This window comes from Anopheles bellator, chromosome 1 (genome assembly GCF_943735745.2).
Source record: "Anopheles bellator chromosome 1, idAnoBellAS_SP24_06.2, whole genome shotgun sequence".
Taxonomy (NCBI): Eukaryota; Metazoa; Arthropoda; class Insecta; order Diptera; family Culicidae; genus Anopheles; species Anopheles bellator.
In genome coordinates, this window is record NC_071285.1 from 3,227,153 (window position 1) to 3,245,526 (window position 18,374).

The following is an 18,374-nucleotide window of genomic DNA, read 5'->3' on the forward strand; positions in this document are numbered from 1 at the left end:
CGAAAAGTGTGTAGTCTTGGCCCAAACTAGTCCCAGCAGTGGAAATGATACAAACCAACATGGCGAAGGCAAACAACTCTTCTACATATAAGCATCGAGAAAAAATGGCTACATAATGATACGAATTGAGAATTAAACAGCGTACACGCAAACGTTTCATGAAGTGGACAAAGTGTAAATGCCATTATAGTTTTCGTTTGAGTTGAGAACTTCGGTTAAACAAACAGGGCAAAACAGTGGGCTATAGATGTTGATATTAACGTGTAACGAAATCTAGTGCTTATGGTTAGATTTGAAGACTTAACATCAGTGTAGCGGGCGGGCGAGTAAAAGGAATGCAGAATCCCAATATATTTAAATTTGTAATTTGTGAACGATACGAAAAAACACGAAGCATTCTGGTGGCAACCTTTGGCGACTCTTTGAACGTTTCGAGCGATAGCCGTTAGTTAGAAGTGTGGTGAGCAGTGTTAAATTTCTTCAAATTTTAGTTAGTGATAACGTTGGGCTTCGTCGATTAACAGAGCTAGAAAAAATGGACAGATAAGAAGGAACGGATCTACCGCATGCGTGGAGCGGCAAAAGACAGAACGAAATACCTTTGATGGTTTAAAACTGCTACTTTTTCCATACGACAAACAAAGTTTAAAGTGTTATTTGCATACTAACAGCAAAACGACAAATTGGTTCTGGTAGAAATGAATATATCCGTGAAGGGTGCGAGTGTAGGAAACGTTCATTTGACGCAACAGGCTCTCCAAACTGGAATTTATTGGCCCCGTTGATAGGAGAATCTTTTGGTTGCTATGAAATTTTTGCGTAGTTTTCGTTACTTCTTGAGTGAATACACCCCTGTACAGTAGAAATTCAGTTTGGTGTACGACTGAAAAATATAGCAGCTGATTTTCTTTATTTTTCTGTAAATAAATTCTTAATTATTTAAGCATTTGCTCACTTTTATTTCCATTATAGGGCAAAGAAATGAAACGAGCTGTTCTACTGTTCCGTTCGCTTTCCTAGAGTGCTGATTACATCTTTTATCAACATTAGTGTTTAAAAAAGTTACGTTATAACCCCATCTCGCACATCTCATTGTGCTCGTACAAAGCTGCTCCAAATATTAGGGATATTTGCTTTCATTTTACACCACCCAATACAATACACAACCCGTATGCCACTGGCTCCTGAAGAACCATTTTGAACATCAGCAACCAACACTAATTGCATTGGTTCGAATAATAGTTTAATTTTCAGCTTTTAGTAGTGTCGAGGATCATGTGAAGAGCTTATCGCTCGCGCATTTATCCTGCAACGCACATTTACGTGTTATCGACGTCCAATCGGTCATACAAATGTCATAAACTAAGGAGCCTAGATAAGCTGTAAAGTAGTTGCTAAGGTGATCACCAAGTATGCAGGTTGTAAGTAAATGTTGGGTTTTGGCATTCAATAGTTTGGGTTGAAACTTCTACCGAGGAAGGTACAGCACTAGCAACATGTTTCCTGCGAATTTCTACCCGTTGCTGGACATACTAGAAGTGGTCTGAAAGGTTACCAACCAATGGTAGATCGAAAAATGCGATGGTGTAGGATAGTTTATATGGAAAAGATCACAATGAATACTGTACGTAGAATATGAAAAAAGAAAAATACTTGCAGTAAGCAGAGTATTTAATAAGCAGAGCATGATTAGACAACGCCACTTCCCAACAGTACTAATCCTCCTAGGAATGCAACAGTTTCCGGTGTGTATGTATGCCTGTTACGAAGGAATAAGGAACTGAAAGCTATCTACAAATAAAATAATTATCAGTTTTTGCCCTTGTGAAGATGTCATGACTAACCGAATCTTCCACGGGGACATTGCGGCGGTTAAAAGTACATTTGGCGGTCGGTCATTATGTTGTTTTTATTTTTGCTCTTTTCGTTTTTGCAGCATTCCTGTTATCATTTTTTTAACCGAGCGCTCTCGGCGGGTGGCACTTTTGGTGCATTTCTTCAGCACCTCGTGGTCCATCGGCTGTCCTCCCGATTGGTTCAAGAAGCTCATTTTGCCATCGCTGATAGTTATGGTCAGTGTCATGTCGGCCAGCTTTTCCTCCTCAGCCGTGGGATCCATGATGATTCGACTGAAAAGGTATTTACGCTATCGTAAGTACTTTGCCATCTTTCGGTCTTTTGTAAAATTACTCTGAAATCACCACGAAAGATGTCGTCACAGGAACACACTGGACATCCAAAGAGGATAACGCTGAAAGGTCCACCTCAGTCTCCTCCGTGTCACTGTTGTAGATGATTTTGGGAAGTTTAACTAAACCAAAAACCAATTTTAATGTTTGCCCAACTTTGTGGCCATCATCCGGCGTTTCTTTCTACGAACCAGTGTGCAGAGCCGCTACGGTGGCAATAACAGCGGCATCGAAAACGGAACCGTCATGGTCTAGGCAAACTAGATCGCAGTAAAGCACCCAAACCAATTTTCCCGGAGTTATGCACAGTTGCTCCAGATCGACGCAGCGAGAATGGTTAATAGCGTCGGCCAAGGATTGGCTGTAGACTTGCGCTTCTTCGCACGGTGGCCCTGGCCGGTAAGCCGGCGACGATATTGGTGATATCTCTACGTTCGGCACCAGAAACCCGAGCGTCGGCTCAAGGGGTTTGGGTGCACTTAGCTCCGCCTTAATGCCGCACACGACCGTCGTGTTACCAATTTTCACGATTGACGAGCCATCGGCACCCTTGATTGTATCGAAGCTGATGGCTAACGGTCGCAGATCCTCCAGTTCGCGACCATCTGGACGAACATTCTTTTCCAAATAATCTTTATAGTATTTCACCGGATGAATCAATCTGGAAGAATAATACCTGCGATGAAACGATAAAACTTTACAAATGATGCCTTGTTTCCCAACTTACTTGAATGTTTTAACATCCATTCTCACGAATCCAGTTCTTTACCGCACGTTGTGTTCGTTTATTGAGAAATATGTCAAATCGTACTAAAACGGCATGTAAACATTCCTAACTCACCACCTAACAGCAACTCACCACGCACCTAACGGCCAAACACAGAGCCAATATTATTCCAACTTACTGTCCTCAGTTTCCTGTTGTACTATGCATTATTGAAGTGTAAAATTTAGCTGTGACCAGTCATTACATCAGTAATTTTAATCAACGAGGGCCATAATTTTAAATTTTCTAGCACTCAAAGTTCAGTAGAAAAATCGATCAACGGAGTTTTAGTACCAGAAGAGTCGACACTGTACCGAAAGCACGGTTGTCTTTTTTGTGTTCTACCACAGACCGGTAGTTGTCTCTTTTACTCTCCCGTGTTTCGATGCGGCTCTAGTGACGTCAAACGCCGTTAGCAGGGACCTATCATGTAGCTCAGACCCAGGAGCGGCTTTCAAACCGTTGCCGCAGCTGTTGAGAAAACTCCCTCCATTTAAGTTGAGGCTCTGTTTGAAAAAGCAAGCGTTCCGCACGCATCAGTGCTGTTCGCGCCGATTGAAGGTGGCGTCTTGTCTTTGATTTCGTCTCAAATCGTATTTCGTTTTCATCGCTGTTTGATGAAGCTTAAATTTGTGTGAACGTGTTAAGAAACAGAATACGGAAAGCGGCAAAATGGCTTACTAGGACTCATTCTGGTGGTGGGATCCGGGACAGTACGGCACGCTAGAACGCATTTCTTCGAACGTTCGGCGAGAGTCCAGGAACACGCACGATAAAGCTGGCATTCCCAAGCCTTTGGCGAAAAGATTGTAGCTGATTTGAAACATATTCTTATATTCGCACGCCTTCGACGTAAAAGAAGTGTACACACGCACACGCTGAAAGACACATTTTTCTGCTGGCAAAAAGTGCCGATTAAACGCACACGCCACGCTCTGTGTCAGTAGCCTTTGAAGCGAGAGTCGAAAGTCCTTCCATTTTAACAGCCATCCTAGTTACCTTTGCCTTGCCGCACATTCAGTTGGATTGCGAGCAAACATGGCGACGTTTCGCGTGCATGAGGATGTCGAAAAAGAGAACCGTGTCCAGGCGCCATTAGGTGGCAAGAAGGCTGCGGCGAACCTGGGAGGTCAAAGCATCACCGGGATTTCGTCCAAGAATCAGCAGTTGCAGTCGGGGGCACTCCAGCAGAAGCAGCAGCAGCAGCGAACAATGTTTAACGTGCTGAGTACTGTGCAAACGAATATTTCAAATGTGGCGGTAAGTTCAAATTCAATCCTTTCGTGTGGCGCCTGCGCAGAAGGATGTCTGGCGAGCGGCTTTTGAAATTTTAACCACTTTTTTCACCGCGCAGCTCAACAATGCTAAAGCTAAACCCCAACAACGCGCTGGCGGGGCCGTACTGTTGCCGAAGGTGGGAAAGGGAGACGAAAATGCCGTGGTGCCAAGGGCAGTATTGCCAGCGAAGGCCAAATCGACCGGCGTCTGCGATACCTTCAAAGGTTTCCAGGTGTACGATGAGACAAAGGAAAACTGCATTGCTGCTGAATATGTGGCGACCAAGAAAGAAGAACCGTTGGTCGAGAAACGGTGAGCGTAAACCCGTGTGATGTTGTAAAAGATGGGAAATTACAGATCTCTTCCGCGTTTTTCTAGAGCTCCTTTGCACGAGATCAAACATGTCGAGCTGCTGGAGACACCCATGTCGGTGGGAGATAGCTACTCTCCTATGTCGGTGGACAAGTCATCCGTGATCATTGTCGATGAAACTGCAATACCGAAGAACGATAGGGAACGCTTCTACGAAGTGGAAGAGTATCAGGAGGACATACTTCTCTATCTGAAGGAGGCCGAGAGACGGAACCGTCCCAAACCGAACTATATGCAGAAGCAGCCCGATATTACCCATTCCATGCGTACCATTCTGGTGGATTGGCTTGTAGAGGTTAGCGAAGAATATAAGCTTCACCGTGAGACGCTGGCCTTGGCCGTATCTTACATTGATCGATTTCTAAGCTTCATGTCGGTAGTTCGTGCCAAGTTGCAGTTGGTCGGGACGGCTGCCATGTTCATCGCTGCGTAAGGAATTCACGACATCGTTGCTTTCCACTACAACATCGATCACTGTTGGCATACTTCTGTTATTCCGCAGGAAATACGAAGAAATTCACGCTCCGGATGTAAGCGACTTTGTGTACATCACCGACGATACGTACACCAAAAATCAGGTACTGCGAATGGAGCAGTTGATTTTGAAGGTTCTTTCGTTTGACTTAAGCGTGCCCACTTCGCTGGAATTCACCAATGTCTACTGCGTTATGAACGACGTGTCGGACAAGGTTAAATATTTGACTATGGTGAGTGTAGCAAAACGTTAACGGCAAACGTCCAAACGAAGAATGAAAATAATTTCCCTCCCTTTAGTACCTCTGTGAACTGTCGATGCTTGAGGCCGATCCTTACTTGACGTACGTACCATCGAAAATCGCGGCTGCAGCCTTAGCCTTAGCACGGCGCACCCTTGACCTTCCAATGTGGTCGAAGATGCTTGAAAATAATACCGGATACAAACTGACGGCTTTGAAGGACATCATTTTGGCTTTGAACAAAACCCACATGGACGCGTCCTGCATGCAACAGCAAGCAATACAGGACAAGTACAAAGCCATCAAGTAAGTAAAATGTTTCATCTTAGTCCTTAAACGGTCGAACCTTGTTAACGAAGGTAACCTAACGCGTCCACCGGTCCGATTTCCCTTTATCACAAACAATAGGTTCAAGGATGTTGCCTCGCTGCCAGTCACTAAAATTACGAACGAGTCTTTCGATAAAACATGTGAAACACTTTCCAATGCCCTAGTAACACTACCACAGCACCAGCCCCTCGTAAGCGCAACCGGTGACGAAACGAACAGAAAGGAGCAAAACAGCAATAATCTGCTCTTCGTTTAGCAAACTTTAAGAACAGTATCGAGAATAATGCTTGTTTTGTTAGCGGAAATATTCAATCCTTCAATTTGTTTCTACACTAACCCGCAACGTCCCGTATGCCCCAGGACCTTTGTACCACGACTAAAGCTGAATTTTGAGCCATGTTTCGGTACTTTATAATCATTTATTTGTAATACCGTAAGGAGCTGTATTATTTTGCATGTTTTTACAATGTTTGTGAAAATTTATTTATTATCTCCTTGATATACCTACCACTTGTCTATCTTGTCAAAAAAAACATTCTGGCTCCATTTGCTACCTCCATTTGCTTTACTTGGGGTTATATAAACTCGTTATTTACAGGAGATATTTCCTAACAAAATAGGTTAATCATTTATATTTTTGCTAACCTTGACTGATCTAACACACGTTTCCACCATTTAAACCTTTACCGTAGAAGATAAGGAACCGTTCTGATTAACTGGCCAATTAGGCATTTCTTAGGGTAACATTGCGTCGCACAACAACCGGCATCGGCCGGCAAGGGTAAAATTGTCGGACACAGCATACTTTACAAAGGCTGAAATTGACAAATATTTTAAACGGCTTTACTCAGAACAGTTTCGTGGAAATTGACAATAAAACGTGAGTAGCGACAAACACATTTAACACGCGGGACGAAACGAAAGGAATCTTTTTATAATAGGACAATTACCCTGTTTTGTTACTCTTTGTAAGAAAATAAACAAACAATCTATGAAGAATGTGCAAACGAGGCTCGCGTTGGAAATATGGCTTTTGTTGGATTGAGGCTTCGTTTCGGTTCACTGCGGACACGCACACCGATCAGGAAGTAGTGAAATATGGACCAGAAGCGGCTCTTTTTGTTTTGTGATAGGTATTTTAAAGACGGACTTCGATTTGTGTGTTGACATATCGAGAACGATAGCAGCGCCATCTTGGGCAATCGATGGAACCACAAATGTGGGGGAAAATTCCTCTGTCATCGGTCCGTGGGATCGGTGCGTGGTCACGGCGTCGTGAAAAAGAAGCCGATTGGTTTCCGCGCGTTGTGCGGTTAATTGATGCGAGTGGAAGAACGCACGCATGCCGCCGAAGCAGTGGTGTGGTAGTGAACCGGGCAACGTTACGAGTGTCCACCCGCGCCCGTGACCTGATGGTTTGTTTATAGGATTGATAATTCAATTGTGACCAATTGCATTACGCCCGCTGTGGTCATCTACCGGTCATTACTATCAGCGCGGGATGCATGGGGCGCATGAAACGAAGCGGCGGCCGGTGACGATAAAATAGAACCAACTACGCCAACCACTTGTTGCTCGCTGTCATAGCCTTTGCGAGAGAGGCGTGGGTAGCGTAAACAGTCGCGGACAGCTGTGTCGCGATACGGAGACGATACTGACGTGGTTAACAGGTAACTGGTTTTCCATTCGCGCCCTCCCCAAAAGTTCCGTTATGTTAGTTCTTGTTCTTGCCTGTTCGGTTTTGTTTGTGTCGATCGGCTGCGCCAGTGAAGTGAAAGGTGTTTAGTTCCAAAAAACTACGCACGCACACCACAATACGGACGGAGTGCGTATGCACCGAGAAAGCGGGATGCATGGATGAATGCACGCCAACTGCATCGTGGTGACTTTTAGCCCGTGATTCGCGTCGCATCCTCATACACGGTTCTTGCTCCGTTCTCGATCGCACTACTGGCCGGCGCGCAAGTGTGTCGTTGTTTGCGTTAGCAGCTCAGTTTGCCACCTCATCAGTTCCCGTGGACCGGTAAATTTATCAGCCCGGATAGTCGCGTAATCTGGTAGGTTCCAATCGCGGAGTCAGCGAAGGGCCGTAGTTGCGACTGACCGTACTTTTAACTTTTAGATACCGAGCAGCGCAATGCGTCGAAATTTGCGAGTCCTGGTGAAGTACACAGTCGTATCGTGCGCTGTGCTGCTGTTCGTGACACTGCTCCTGCGAACCTTCAACCTGGACAGCAAACGGGAACCGCTGAAAGCCTTCTTCTCGCCCGCTTTACTTCTCCCGCAGCAGCAGCAACAGCAGCATGCGAGACAGGGCTCGTTTTTCAACGAGCCGGCCAAGAACGTGAACGGGAAGCAGATCGATTGGCACGACTACGAGCAGATTCACCTGGAAGGGAAGCGTTCCGGCATCGGTGAACAGGGGAAGGCCGGACGATTGGGCGAGAAAGATGCGGAGCTGAAGGACAAGCTGTTCAAGAAGAACGGCTTCAACGCGGTGTTGAGCGATTTGATCTCGTTGAACCGCTCACTTCCAGACATTCGGCATCGCGGTTGCCGCAAGAAGAAGTATCTGAGCGAGCTGCCGACCGTGAGCGTGGTGGTGCCGTTTTACAACGAACATTGGAGCACCCTGCTGCGGACGGCATCCAGTGTGCTGCTTCGGTCGCCCACTGAACTGATCGTGGAGATCATTCTGGTGGACGACTGCAGTACGAAGGAGTTTCTGAAGGGCCAGCTAGATGACTACGTTGCGGAGAATATGCCGAAGGTGAAGGTTGTGCGCCTACCGGAACGATCGGGGTTGATTGCCGCCCGCCTGGCCGGTGCTAAGGTGGCCTCCGGCGACGTGCTAATCTTCCTGGACTCTCACACCGAAGCGAACGTGAACTGGCTGCCGCCATTACTGGAACCGATCGCTATCGACTACCGGACGTGCGTCTGTCCCTTCATCGACGTTATCGACTGGGACACGTTTGAGTATCGCGCACAGGACGAAGGGGCACGCGGTGCGTTCGATTGGAAGTTTTTCTACAAACGGCTGCCGCTGCTCCCGAAGGATCTGCAGAACCCGACCGAGCCGTTCGAAAGCCCCGTTATGGCCGGCGGCCTGTTTGCCATCAGCACCAAGTTTTTCTGGGAACTCGGTGGCTACGACGAGGGGCTCGATATATGGGGCGGCGAGCAGTACGAGCTTAGCTTCAAGGTGTGGCAGTGTGGGGGCAAGATGTACGATGCGCCCTGCTCTCGGGTGGGCCACATTTACCGTGGTTACGCTCCGTTCGGCAATCCACGCAAAAAGGACTTCTTGACGCGCAACTACAAACGTGTGGCCGAGGTGTGGATGGACGAGTACAAAGAGTATCTGTACATGCGCGATCGCAAGAAGTACGAAAAAACGGATGTCGGTGACATTTCCCGCCAGCTGGCCATCCGCGAGCGGCTGCAGTGCAAACCCTTCAAGTGGTTTATGACGCACGTGGCGTTCGATTTGGTTGAAAAGTATCCTCCGATCGAGCCACCGGACTTTGCGAACGGAGCCATCCAGAGCGTGGCCAAGCCGGCGCTCTGTGTGGACACGATGAACCACGGTGAAAAGCAGCCCGTCGGCCTTTACTCGTGCGCCGAGGACAAAGCGCAACCCCAGCCAAACCAATTTTTCCAGCTCTCCTGGCACCGGGATCTGCGCATCAAGTTTGGCGAGCTGTGTTGGGACGTTTCGGAGAGTTTGCCGAACGCAAAAATCCTGCTGTACCACTGCCACGGTGGTCAGGGGAATCAACTGTGGCGGTACGACCTCGACAGCCAGATGTTGAAACAGGGCAAAAACAATCGCTGCCTGGACATGGATCCGGTCGGGCGCGAGGTGTTTGTGAACGCGTGCGACCTCACGAATCCGCACCAGCGGTGGCGCTGGGGTTTCGTAAATTCCACCTCCATCGGTCAGTGGGAAACGTACGGAGCGAAGCTGATTGAATGACGCATTCAGCATAATCGGATATTGGATGCACAAGCATATTGTAGTACAATCAATGGCACACAATCGTGTGAACAATTCGGCACGATCGAAGTACGACGACGACGACAAACGCCGCACAGAAAGAAGATTGATGTGATTTCATCATGTTCGAAGGTTGTGAAACTGTTATCAAAAAACGACAACATTAGTTATGCTCAACTCTAGCTGAAAACGTTCGATAGCATTCCTAGGGGTACGGAGTTACGGAAGATAAATACTTTATTTTTCCTAGCCTTGCCTATCATACACGCCACCGGAGCCAACGTGTTGTGCCATCGTTGTAAATTTTGAAAGGCATCCTAATCAAGGCTTTTTTTACTGTTAACTGTCAGCTAAAACGAAACGAAGACAATAGATTTCAGGACACCCGGTCGCTAGGTTCGTCCAAGCAGCCCGCGTTCGGGCGTGCGAAACAACTGGGATAGCAATTTAATTCAGAAAAATTGACTGAAAATGGCAATAATAATATATTACGCGTGTCCGCCGCCGTATTGGAACGGTGGAAAGTATTAAGTACAAATTGGGCCAGATGCTTACTGACTTACTGGAAAGAAAAAGTGGCCGCTTACGGGTGTGATGGGTTCGTCGCTGGTTTCTCTTTTTTCACAGGATCTCCCGTTACCAAGGAGACTAAGTCGTCGTTATGCTTGATGTAGCATAGGAACACATTGTAAAGCATCGTGATGCCGTTTATGTACAGAACTCGGTACTTGGGGCTCAGCCAATAAAAGTTGATGAACTGCGTCGGGGGCCAAACCAACCAATCTGCCACGTAAATCGTCCAGTACTTTTGGCGCAATTCGTCGGTGCACGCGGCAACGGAAGCTCCCTCCAACAGCCCGGCGCTATACATGTAAGTTATGATGAAAATGGGCGAGATGACGACTTGATCGAGGCCAATCTTCTTGAATACTGTTCGCACGGACGCCCCCGGAAGTAACACGTCCATCCACTTGTACAGGTAATGGTGTAAAGGGCCCTGTGACAGTCCAACCAGGGTCATGTTAACTGCCGAAAGTCGAGGGACATTAAAAGTGACGATAGGAAGACCTTCACCGTTACGAAACTGAACTTACAGACTCGGCGCCCGTCGTAAGAGGAATCGGTTGGCGCGTTTCCTTGCCGATGTTCGATCTTCTGTGCTGCCAAGTCCCCGACTAGCATCAGCACTCCGGAGGTGACCGTGTTGGTTGCGAGCAGATAGCGCCCGAAAAGAAGTTTCCACAACCGCCGCACCGAAGGTGGTGCCTCGCCGGGTGGTTTGGTGCAGTAGTCCAGTTTCCATTTCAGTTGATTGAGATGATGCCGATTGACTAGGATCCGGCGAGGCGGGCTGACGATGGCGCGACACACGATTGCGCGAGAAAACATGACTGCGACCAGGCACAACTGACGGCTACTGATGAACCGTTGCCGGGATCGGAAACGGAGGATCCAGTGCTACTCTTCGCTACACGTTCGCGGTCTAGTAGTCTGAAACTAGCTGCCCCAGAGACTCAACATGTTGTCCACCCAGCGACGATGCAAACAAACCACGCCACCGTTTGCATAACTCAAAGCCAGCTGATCACGGCGTGCTGTCAGATTTTCACGCCAAGGTTACCGTTCCGCTCAAAAGTATTTTGACAGCACTGACAGCGTTTCGAAAAATTGACATGAGCTGAATTTGAACCGGAAGTCAATGTGGACCGAAAATGCCCAATAATTTAATGAGGTCCACGAAGTTTAAGGATTTGGAGAATTGGAGGTATGTATGGAGAGCGCAGGGGATAAATTGTATTAAATATGAACTGCAAGGAAGTCCTCTTTTACAAACTGCCGCAGATAAATGCATACTAAACACATCCCAAACATACGTTTTCCATTTTCCATTTACATTATTCTCCTCGACAGGAGGCCCGCCTCACCAACGGAATTCTATAGGTGGCCGTGGGCCGAATGTGAGCGATCACTTCGACGTTTTCTCCCGAGACAGCCTCCAACTTCTGGCGGCGCTGTTGGGCACCTACACAGAGAAGGGTTGCAACAAAAAAGACCCGTTCGACCACGACACTCTCGTCCGCCTGTTCGTTAGTCAGACAGCGTCTGTTGATCGCGAAAGATCAGCTCGAAGATTGCGCGAACACGCGCCACGTGCGTACACGGGCAAAGATTTCCGTCCCCGATCGGACACCGAGACCCCCCCAGACAGAGCGAACGAAGTGGAATAGCGATTTTAAAAACAAATCGTTAATCGCACAACGAACAGTAATTGTGTCACTCGGCGGCCGTACGCGCACTAGTGTAGTGTTGGTGAATGCACAGCCCGTTGGCCTTGGGAGCACGTAACGTTCGCGATGCTCGCCCGTAGACCCACACCTGGTTTACAGATGCTTTGTACGATCGATTCAAGGAAGGCAAGAGACCCCGAGCAACGCACGTGCCAATGACGGGAACGCGACGCATAACCAACCCGGAGGAGCATTAAACGCCCCGTCGTCTTGTGTCTTGGCGCAGAATTCGGGAGGGGCCCCACCAAGAGTCGGCCGGGCTTTGGTATCGAAACCTGATGATAAGCTGATAAGATAACGAAAAATCCAAGGAAAGACGCCATGTGAGGTGCAATTCTAGGTGCGCAGCGTAAAGCGAACCCTTGGGCCACGATGTATTCGAAGCCCGTTATCTGCGGAAAACGAACGTTACTCAAGCGCGCGCTCTCCAGCCGCGGCCGATATGAGGTGACACTATTCCCTCCGGAGCTTGCTAGCCATTCGACAGTTGTTAGTGCCACAGGCCCGGCGTGGCCAGAACCCGCCTTGAACTTGCGCACGAAGAAAGGTTCCGACCCGAAGCGGACAAACGAAAAGAAAAGTGACCGCGTTCGAAAGTGAAAGTTTGCCCAACGTTCTGCTGGCGAGACGTGAGACGAATCCCGTTTAAAAACTTTCGTTATTTTATCGTGTGTGACCGCCCCCACACGAAAGTGTTACAAAACAGTTGAAATATGTCTGCCGTTCGACCCAAACGGTGGGTCCACTTCGCACTGGTGCTGGTGGTGCTCTATTCCCGGAGCAGCTCGGCCGCAAATGAGGAAGCAAATGAGGTAAAGCAAACGCGAGCCACTCTACATTTGAATCCGAAACGTGCTAGAACTCCGGTCCCAAACCTCCTATTAGTATGTTTCCCCCCTAAACAAGACTAATGTTTGTCCATCGCGCAACGCACATTGTTCAAATACCGGACCCGGGGATGCTGCTGTGGGCGGTTGGGCGTGTTGCGTGCTGCGTAGTTGCATTTAACGGGCCAGTAGCCTCCAGCTCATGCTGCGGCTCCGTCTAGCCGATCGATTTACCCCGGGCAGCGCAGCCCAAGTAGCGGCCTTATCTTATCGACAGGCGGATCCATCGGGTCCGTTCGCCGATTTCGATAGCGAAACCTTTTCCACGGTAGAACCTACACGGTTTAAGTCCACTTTTATGTGATGAACCCCAACCCGTAATGAGTGGTAGGAAAATATTTCTGAAAGATTTGTGCGAGTCGCTCAAGGACGAACGTCCTATCGGGAGTTGCAGATCCGTCCGGAAATTGCGCCTCTACCGATTGGGAACCCATTTTTTTGCTACCCTTTTCTACTGCACGAACATCGACTGGCCGATGACTAATGGCGCGTTCAATTGCACCTTGCGAAGCTGTCCACTTTGTCCGCTCGTGTACGAAGCTGAAGGGCTGGAGATAAGCAACAAAATGGAAGTGATTTCATTAGATGATCACGTCATTGCCAGGAAGCAAATTCCTTTTACGCGAATTTGTCACTGATTCGATGCAGTACGCCGAGTGGGACGATAAAATGCCGGGTTTGTTGCATAAATCGATTACTCATCCACAGGTTATTATCTTCCGCAATCGTATCGTATAAATCGCCTTCATTTTGTGAAACTCTTTCTTGTTCTCGTGGGTTAAACGAAAATTTGCATTTGTACTCGAATTTTCCAAAACTGCTCGAATCGGCAGTTTAGTGTTCTTGGTTCAGCTGCAAACAATTTGACTGAAGCTTTTCAAAAAGTTTTGTTGAAAATCTCAAAAATGGAAACCAAATCGGGTTTTTTCACTCATCTTCGACCGTTCTGGGGGAACATGATTGGAGCAACTGGGACGGGGAGCTAAGTCATGCTCCCCTAGTATTTCACCGGCCGGCACAGAACCCGGTTCTAATTGTTGAGAATTTCGATCGCCAACTACTAGGGGAGCAGAACCAAACCAAACGGAAAAGGGTAGCGCAATTTTATCCAAAGGAGAACTATCGTCAGAGATTTGCCAATCAAAACGAAATTTTGGTTTTTATTGTCAAATAATTTCAATCACGAAGTACATCGAAGTACAGTTACATGTGTTGTGAGCTGTTCTGGAAGCTATCGGAAAAGTATGGATCGGATTGAGCTGGGAAAATCAAATGGAAGTCTAGCTGATGGCGTGTGGGACGTCGATCGATCGATATTGACGATTGTGCTCTCTATTCTCACAGCCCCAAGCAACGGCAGAGGCCGCGGCCAACACCACAGAGGCCTCCACAACGCCTGCATGGATGCCATACTTAGAGATGCAAGCGGGCAGCAGCAACAGTTCGGTGCTGTGCAAGAACTGCACGTGCAACGCCAGCAACGCCACTTTTGACTGCACCAACGTGAAGTTGGAATCGACGACGAGCTTCCCGCCGGAAGCGTGGCAGTCGCTGAACGCCAGCGGTTTTGTGCCCAAAACGGTACTGCTCAAAGCGACCGGCTTGCGCCAGGTGGTGCGCTTCCCGCCCATGAACGTCACGCTGCTCGATCTGAGCTACAACGAGATCGGCACGATCGAGAGCAAATGTTTCATTGATCTGGCGCAGCTGGAGGTATTGGATCTGTCGCACAACCTGCTCACGACCGACACGCTCACACCGGACATTTTCGACGGTCACTACTCACCGTCCGCGTACGAACCGCTCGATCGGCTGCGGGTACTGCGCCTAGGCGCGAACAAGCTTCACTCGCTGAATTCGGACCTGTTTGAGCACCTGCCATCGCTGGAAGAGCTGAGCCTCGAGCTGAACCAGTTCAAAGTCATCGATCCCCAGACGGAGACGGCCATCAGCGGCATTTCCACGCTCGTGAGTCTCGATCTGAGCTACATGGAGCTAGAGGAGATCCCGAAATACCTGCTACATACGCCGCGCGGATTGCGGTTCCTCAACCTCACCGGAAACCTGCTGAAGGAGGTACCATCGGCGCTCACCTACTCCGCTGGGCTGAACTGGCTCAGTTTGGACGAGAATCCGATCGAAACGATCGTGGCCGGAAAGTAAGAACTCCCGCTTGTGTTCAAACCGAGACCGGTGCTGGTAACGTGTGCTTTTCTTTCAGCGAGTTCCCGGTGATGAAAAATCTAACGTATCTCGGTTTGTCGTACATGCCGGCGCTGAAGGTCATCGGTCGGGGAGCGTTCCGGGGACTGCAATCGCTCCAGGAACTGTACCTGGCCAACAACCCACACCTGGGCTATCTGCACGCGGAAGCTTTCTCGCGCAACGACACCGACAATCCGGAGCGCCTCATTTGGCCCCCGGTTCGGCGGCTGTATCTGCACAACAACGACCTCAAGTATCTGGACGCCCAACTGCTGGTCCAGTGGGACTCGATGGAAGTGATCGATATCCGGGTTAATCCTTGGGCGTGCGATTGCTCCAATCGGTGGGTCGTGTCTACGCTGCTGCCAATCGTCGAGCGCACCACTCCGACTATCCTGAACAACATTGTGTAAGTGGCCGTCGGTCGAAACGAGTCAATGTCCACTGATTAACCCGTATCTTCTCTACCCCCCCCCCGGCGGGGGGGGCGGGCCCCCGCAAATGGCCGGCACATCGATGATCGATCTGGAGCACCATCACACGAAGCTGCGCTGCCTCGACGCGGCCGGCAACGACCCGTCGAACGATGGAGCCCTGCTGGTGGGGCTTTTGATCGGCGTCCTGGTGGCCGTCCCACTGACTGCGGCCCTCTGGTGCATCTACAAACGGGGTTGCTTCGGCCTATTCCGAGACAAGGGTCCGGCCGGTTACTCGCGTGCCTTCTACAGTCGCACGACGCTCAACGAAGAGTTCTGAAAGCCGCCGAACCTCCTCCCCCCCTTAACGAGAGAGCAAACCAAATAGCCGCCACACCAAAGTGGCCACACATCGTCTACTTAAGCGGATCTCCTCTTTCCGGCTGAAAGAGGTCACGCGTCTGTGCGTAATGCCGTAAAGCGTTTTGGCGAACCGAATAAAGAGAGCGATTGCCGTTCGTACTAATTTTAATATGATATTCTTTTGGTACCACACTACATGCACCGGCATCCGAACAAGGGGAACGGCTGAAAAAAAGTTCGGTTTCATTTCGCCTTTATACGTACAAAAATCTTCTTTCACAATGTCTTCACGAATCGAAATGTCGCTTTAATTAATAGTCATCTGAGATGCGTTTCGAACGAATGTACGTCGGTCGGTGGTTGCCCAGGTAACCGCCCAAAGTGCACCGTGACGATGACGGTTGGGATAGCCTTTGGGGCGCTAGCGAAAACGAAAATGGTACAAATAAAAACCCAGACATCGAACGAAGGAGATTGTGTTTAGCTTTTTCGGCATGGTTCCTTCGAGCGCGCGCACTGCCAATTGATGCGCGCACCTCATGCTCTACGTTTTATTGCTATTGCTAACGTAAAATTATCTACTGTACAAACGTTTCGAATGAACCGATTTTTCCTCGCTTTTGCTCGCCTCGCCGGAAACTTTCGTTTCCCGATCTTACATACCGAAGAATTCCGCTAGCGGCCTCTGCTCTCGATCCCATTGAACGCACCTCCTCCTCTCGCTCTATGTACAACACACAACACCACCAGCAACATGCTTCCCTCTGCTAATTCACTAAACTAAAACGAGTAAACGAATATATTTCTGCAAAAAGGAGCCTGCACTTCGCGCGCGCGGCAGAGACAGAGCGTGCCTCTGGTGTTCTTCATTTAGGCGTCGAACAAAGTTCGTCGTTTTCGGTTCGAGGTCGATGCTTTCTATATGTTATACGGTTTGAGTAATATACTCAGTAGCACTGCACGGACCCACAACGCACTTCTCCCCCACCCCCTCAGGCTGCTGCGCTGTTGCGGATATTTAGTTGTGAAGGTAATTTTCTCATCAGCATCGGCGCTCCGGTTTTATGTTGTCTGTTTTCGTACTCGATAGTGGCTTTGGCGCGCTTCCGTTCTCTGGCTCCGTCTCTCTCTCTCTCATTAGCTTCGCCCATACACTCTAGCCCGCACAGCGAACAAGGTAAACACCGCGAGGCGCAAAAGTGACAATAGTACGCCGTTTCTTCTACCCCGGCTACTATCTGCTCACCACCGCCGTGTATGTGCTACTAATAAAGACGTCTGTAGCTTGCGCCGTTGCGTAGCAACCGAGCATGGGATTTGCGTTCTGTTTTTTGGCTTGGCTAAAATAAATTACAACTCAGCGTTCTCGCTACTGTACAAACATTTTGTAGTTTGGTTTCTCCGGGGTTCATTTGCAGGATTCATCTCTCTCTCTCTCTCTCTCTCTTTTCTCCATGGAACGATAAATAACATGAATGGATTTGGCGCGAACACACGCCTCTCTTGCGCTATTATCTTACGGTAAACTATAGCTGCTTTGATTCTGCTCCACAGACGAAAAACGCTTATGTGGTAAAATAAAAATAACAAAATAAAAAATGGCCGACTGTGAAGGCCGGCCGCTAAGTTGAACGAAGGGGGGGGAGAGGGGCGTTGAAATGTAGGAGAATCGGACAGACAAAAAAAGGTAAAATGAAGGGATTTACAGTAGTAATAGTAGTGGTAGTGGTAGTGGTAGTAGTAGTAGTAGTAGTAGTAATAGTGGATAGTACACGCTGGCACTATTGTTTGTTTAGCTATTGAGCTAAGGAACTGTATTTTGTTGATGTACCCTCTCTGGCTTCGCTCCGCGGCACGCCAAGATGGCGCACACATCCCCCGGCGGACCGGTTCGAATGGGGTAAGGAATTAAAAACAAATTTACCTATGGAACTATTTCACCGACATTGTCATGTGACCGCCTCAATTCACCGCCTCACTCTTTCTTTAACTCTTATCATAGCTATCTCTCTCTCTCTCTCTCTCTCTCTCTCTCTGCTGCTTCGATCCTCGTTTGGCGCTCCTCACTATTGGCTAATAGGATTTTGCCGGTTAAGGGTTGTATAAATTCATAAGAAATAGCTTCCGGTTCTACTAATAAATACGGTATGGTCCGCGCCCCTAGGGAAGTATAGGAAAACAAAACCTGTCGATTCTCGAAACTCAGCACCTAGCTAACACACAAGAGCCGCTCCGCTGCCGCGCCTCTGGCACCGTATTCCGTTGGGCCTTTTCCGGTTTTCCGCCCCTTGTTAATTCATACGTTAGTGATTTACAGTTATTCATTTCTAATTGAAGCCGATGAAGTTTAATAATAATAATATTTGGAGAGACCTTAAATTTGACTCCTCATCTCCTCCGCTTGGCGTATCTGGTGTAAGAGAAGACAAAAAAAAAGAGAACCAACGGACCAAGCTCTCGCACGCAACAACGTCTCGAAAAATGGATGCCATTTGAAACACGAACCCGTGTGTGTCCCTCATATGCTGGCGATGTATGAAACCTGTGTGCATCTGGCGCTGCTG

General features: G+C 48.5%; 5 protein-coding genes across 5 annotated transcripts; 3 read left to right on the forward strand and 2 right to left on the reverse strand.

Annotated features, from left to right (window-relative positions):
• Positions 1 to 1,898: 1,898 nt before the first annotated feature.
• LOC131216611 (exosome complex component RRP43-like) lies at positions 1,899 to 2,964 on the reverse strand. The gene is made up of 4 exons (XM_058211146.1): positions 2,917 to 2,964; positions 2,381 to 2,850; positions 2,191 to 2,311; positions 1,899 to 2,129 (listed from the first exon to the last, which is right to left on the reverse strand). The coding sequence occupies exons 1-4, from the start codon at positions 2,934 to 2,936 to the stop codon at positions 1,910 to 1,912; spliced, it is 831 nt and encodes a 276-aa protein (XP_058067129.1). The 5' UTR covers positions 2,937 to 2,964; the 3' UTR covers positions 1,899 to 1,909.
• Positions 2,965 to 3,485: 521 nt separating this feature from the next.
• On the forward strand, positions 3,486 to 6,649 carry LOC131209154 (G2/mitotic-specific cyclin-A). Its single transcript, XM_058202189.1, has 6 exons — positions 3,486 to 4,215; positions 4,310 to 4,545; positions 4,612 to 5,034; positions 5,108 to 5,312; positions 5,380 to 5,627; positions 5,730 to 6,649. The coding sequence occupies exons 1-6, from the start codon at positions 3,994 to 3,996 to the stop codon at positions 5,905 to 5,907; spliced, it is 1,512 nt and encodes a 503-aa protein (XP_058058172.1). The 5' UTR covers positions 3,486 to 3,993; the 3' UTR covers positions 5,908 to 6,649.
• A 591-nt stretch (positions 6,650 to 7,240) lies between these two features.
• On the forward strand, positions 7,241 to 10,321 carry LOC131206161 (N-acetylgalactosaminyltransferase 6-like). Its single transcript, XM_058198594.1, has 2 exons — positions 7,241 to 7,708; positions 7,774 to 10,321. Exon 2 carries the CDS (start codon positions 7,789 to 7,791, stop codon positions 9,628 to 9,630), a length of 1,842 nt encoding a protein of 613 aa, XP_058054577.1. The 5' UTR covers positions 7,241 to 7,708; positions 7,774 to 7,788; the 3' UTR covers positions 9,631 to 10,321.
• On the reverse strand, positions 9,871 to 11,212 carry LOC131206163 (mpv17-like protein 2). Its single transcript, XM_058198596.1, has 2 exons — positions 10,746 to 11,212; positions 9,871 to 10,677 (listed from the first exon to the last, which is right to left on the reverse strand). The coding sequence occupies exons 1-2, from the start codon at positions 11,038 to 11,040 to the stop codon at positions 10,235 to 10,237; spliced, it is 738 nt and encodes a 245-aa protein (XP_058054579.1). The 5' UTR covers positions 11,041 to 11,212; the 3' UTR covers positions 9,871 to 10,234.
• Positions 11,213 to 11,940: 728 nt separating this feature from the next.
• LOC131212268 (leucine-rich repeat neuronal protein 3) lies at positions 11,941 to 15,960 on the forward strand. Its single transcript, XM_058206067.1, has 4 exons — positions 11,941 to 12,751; positions 14,171 to 14,985; positions 15,048 to 15,437; positions 15,511 to 15,960. Exons 1-4 carry the CDS (start codon positions 12,653 to 12,655, stop codon positions 15,785 to 15,787), a joined length of 1,581 nt encoding a protein of 526 aa, XP_058062050.1. The 5' UTR covers positions 11,941 to 12,652; the 3' UTR covers positions 15,788 to 15,960.
• The last annotated feature ends 2,414 nt before the right edge of the window (positions 15,961 to 18,374 follow it).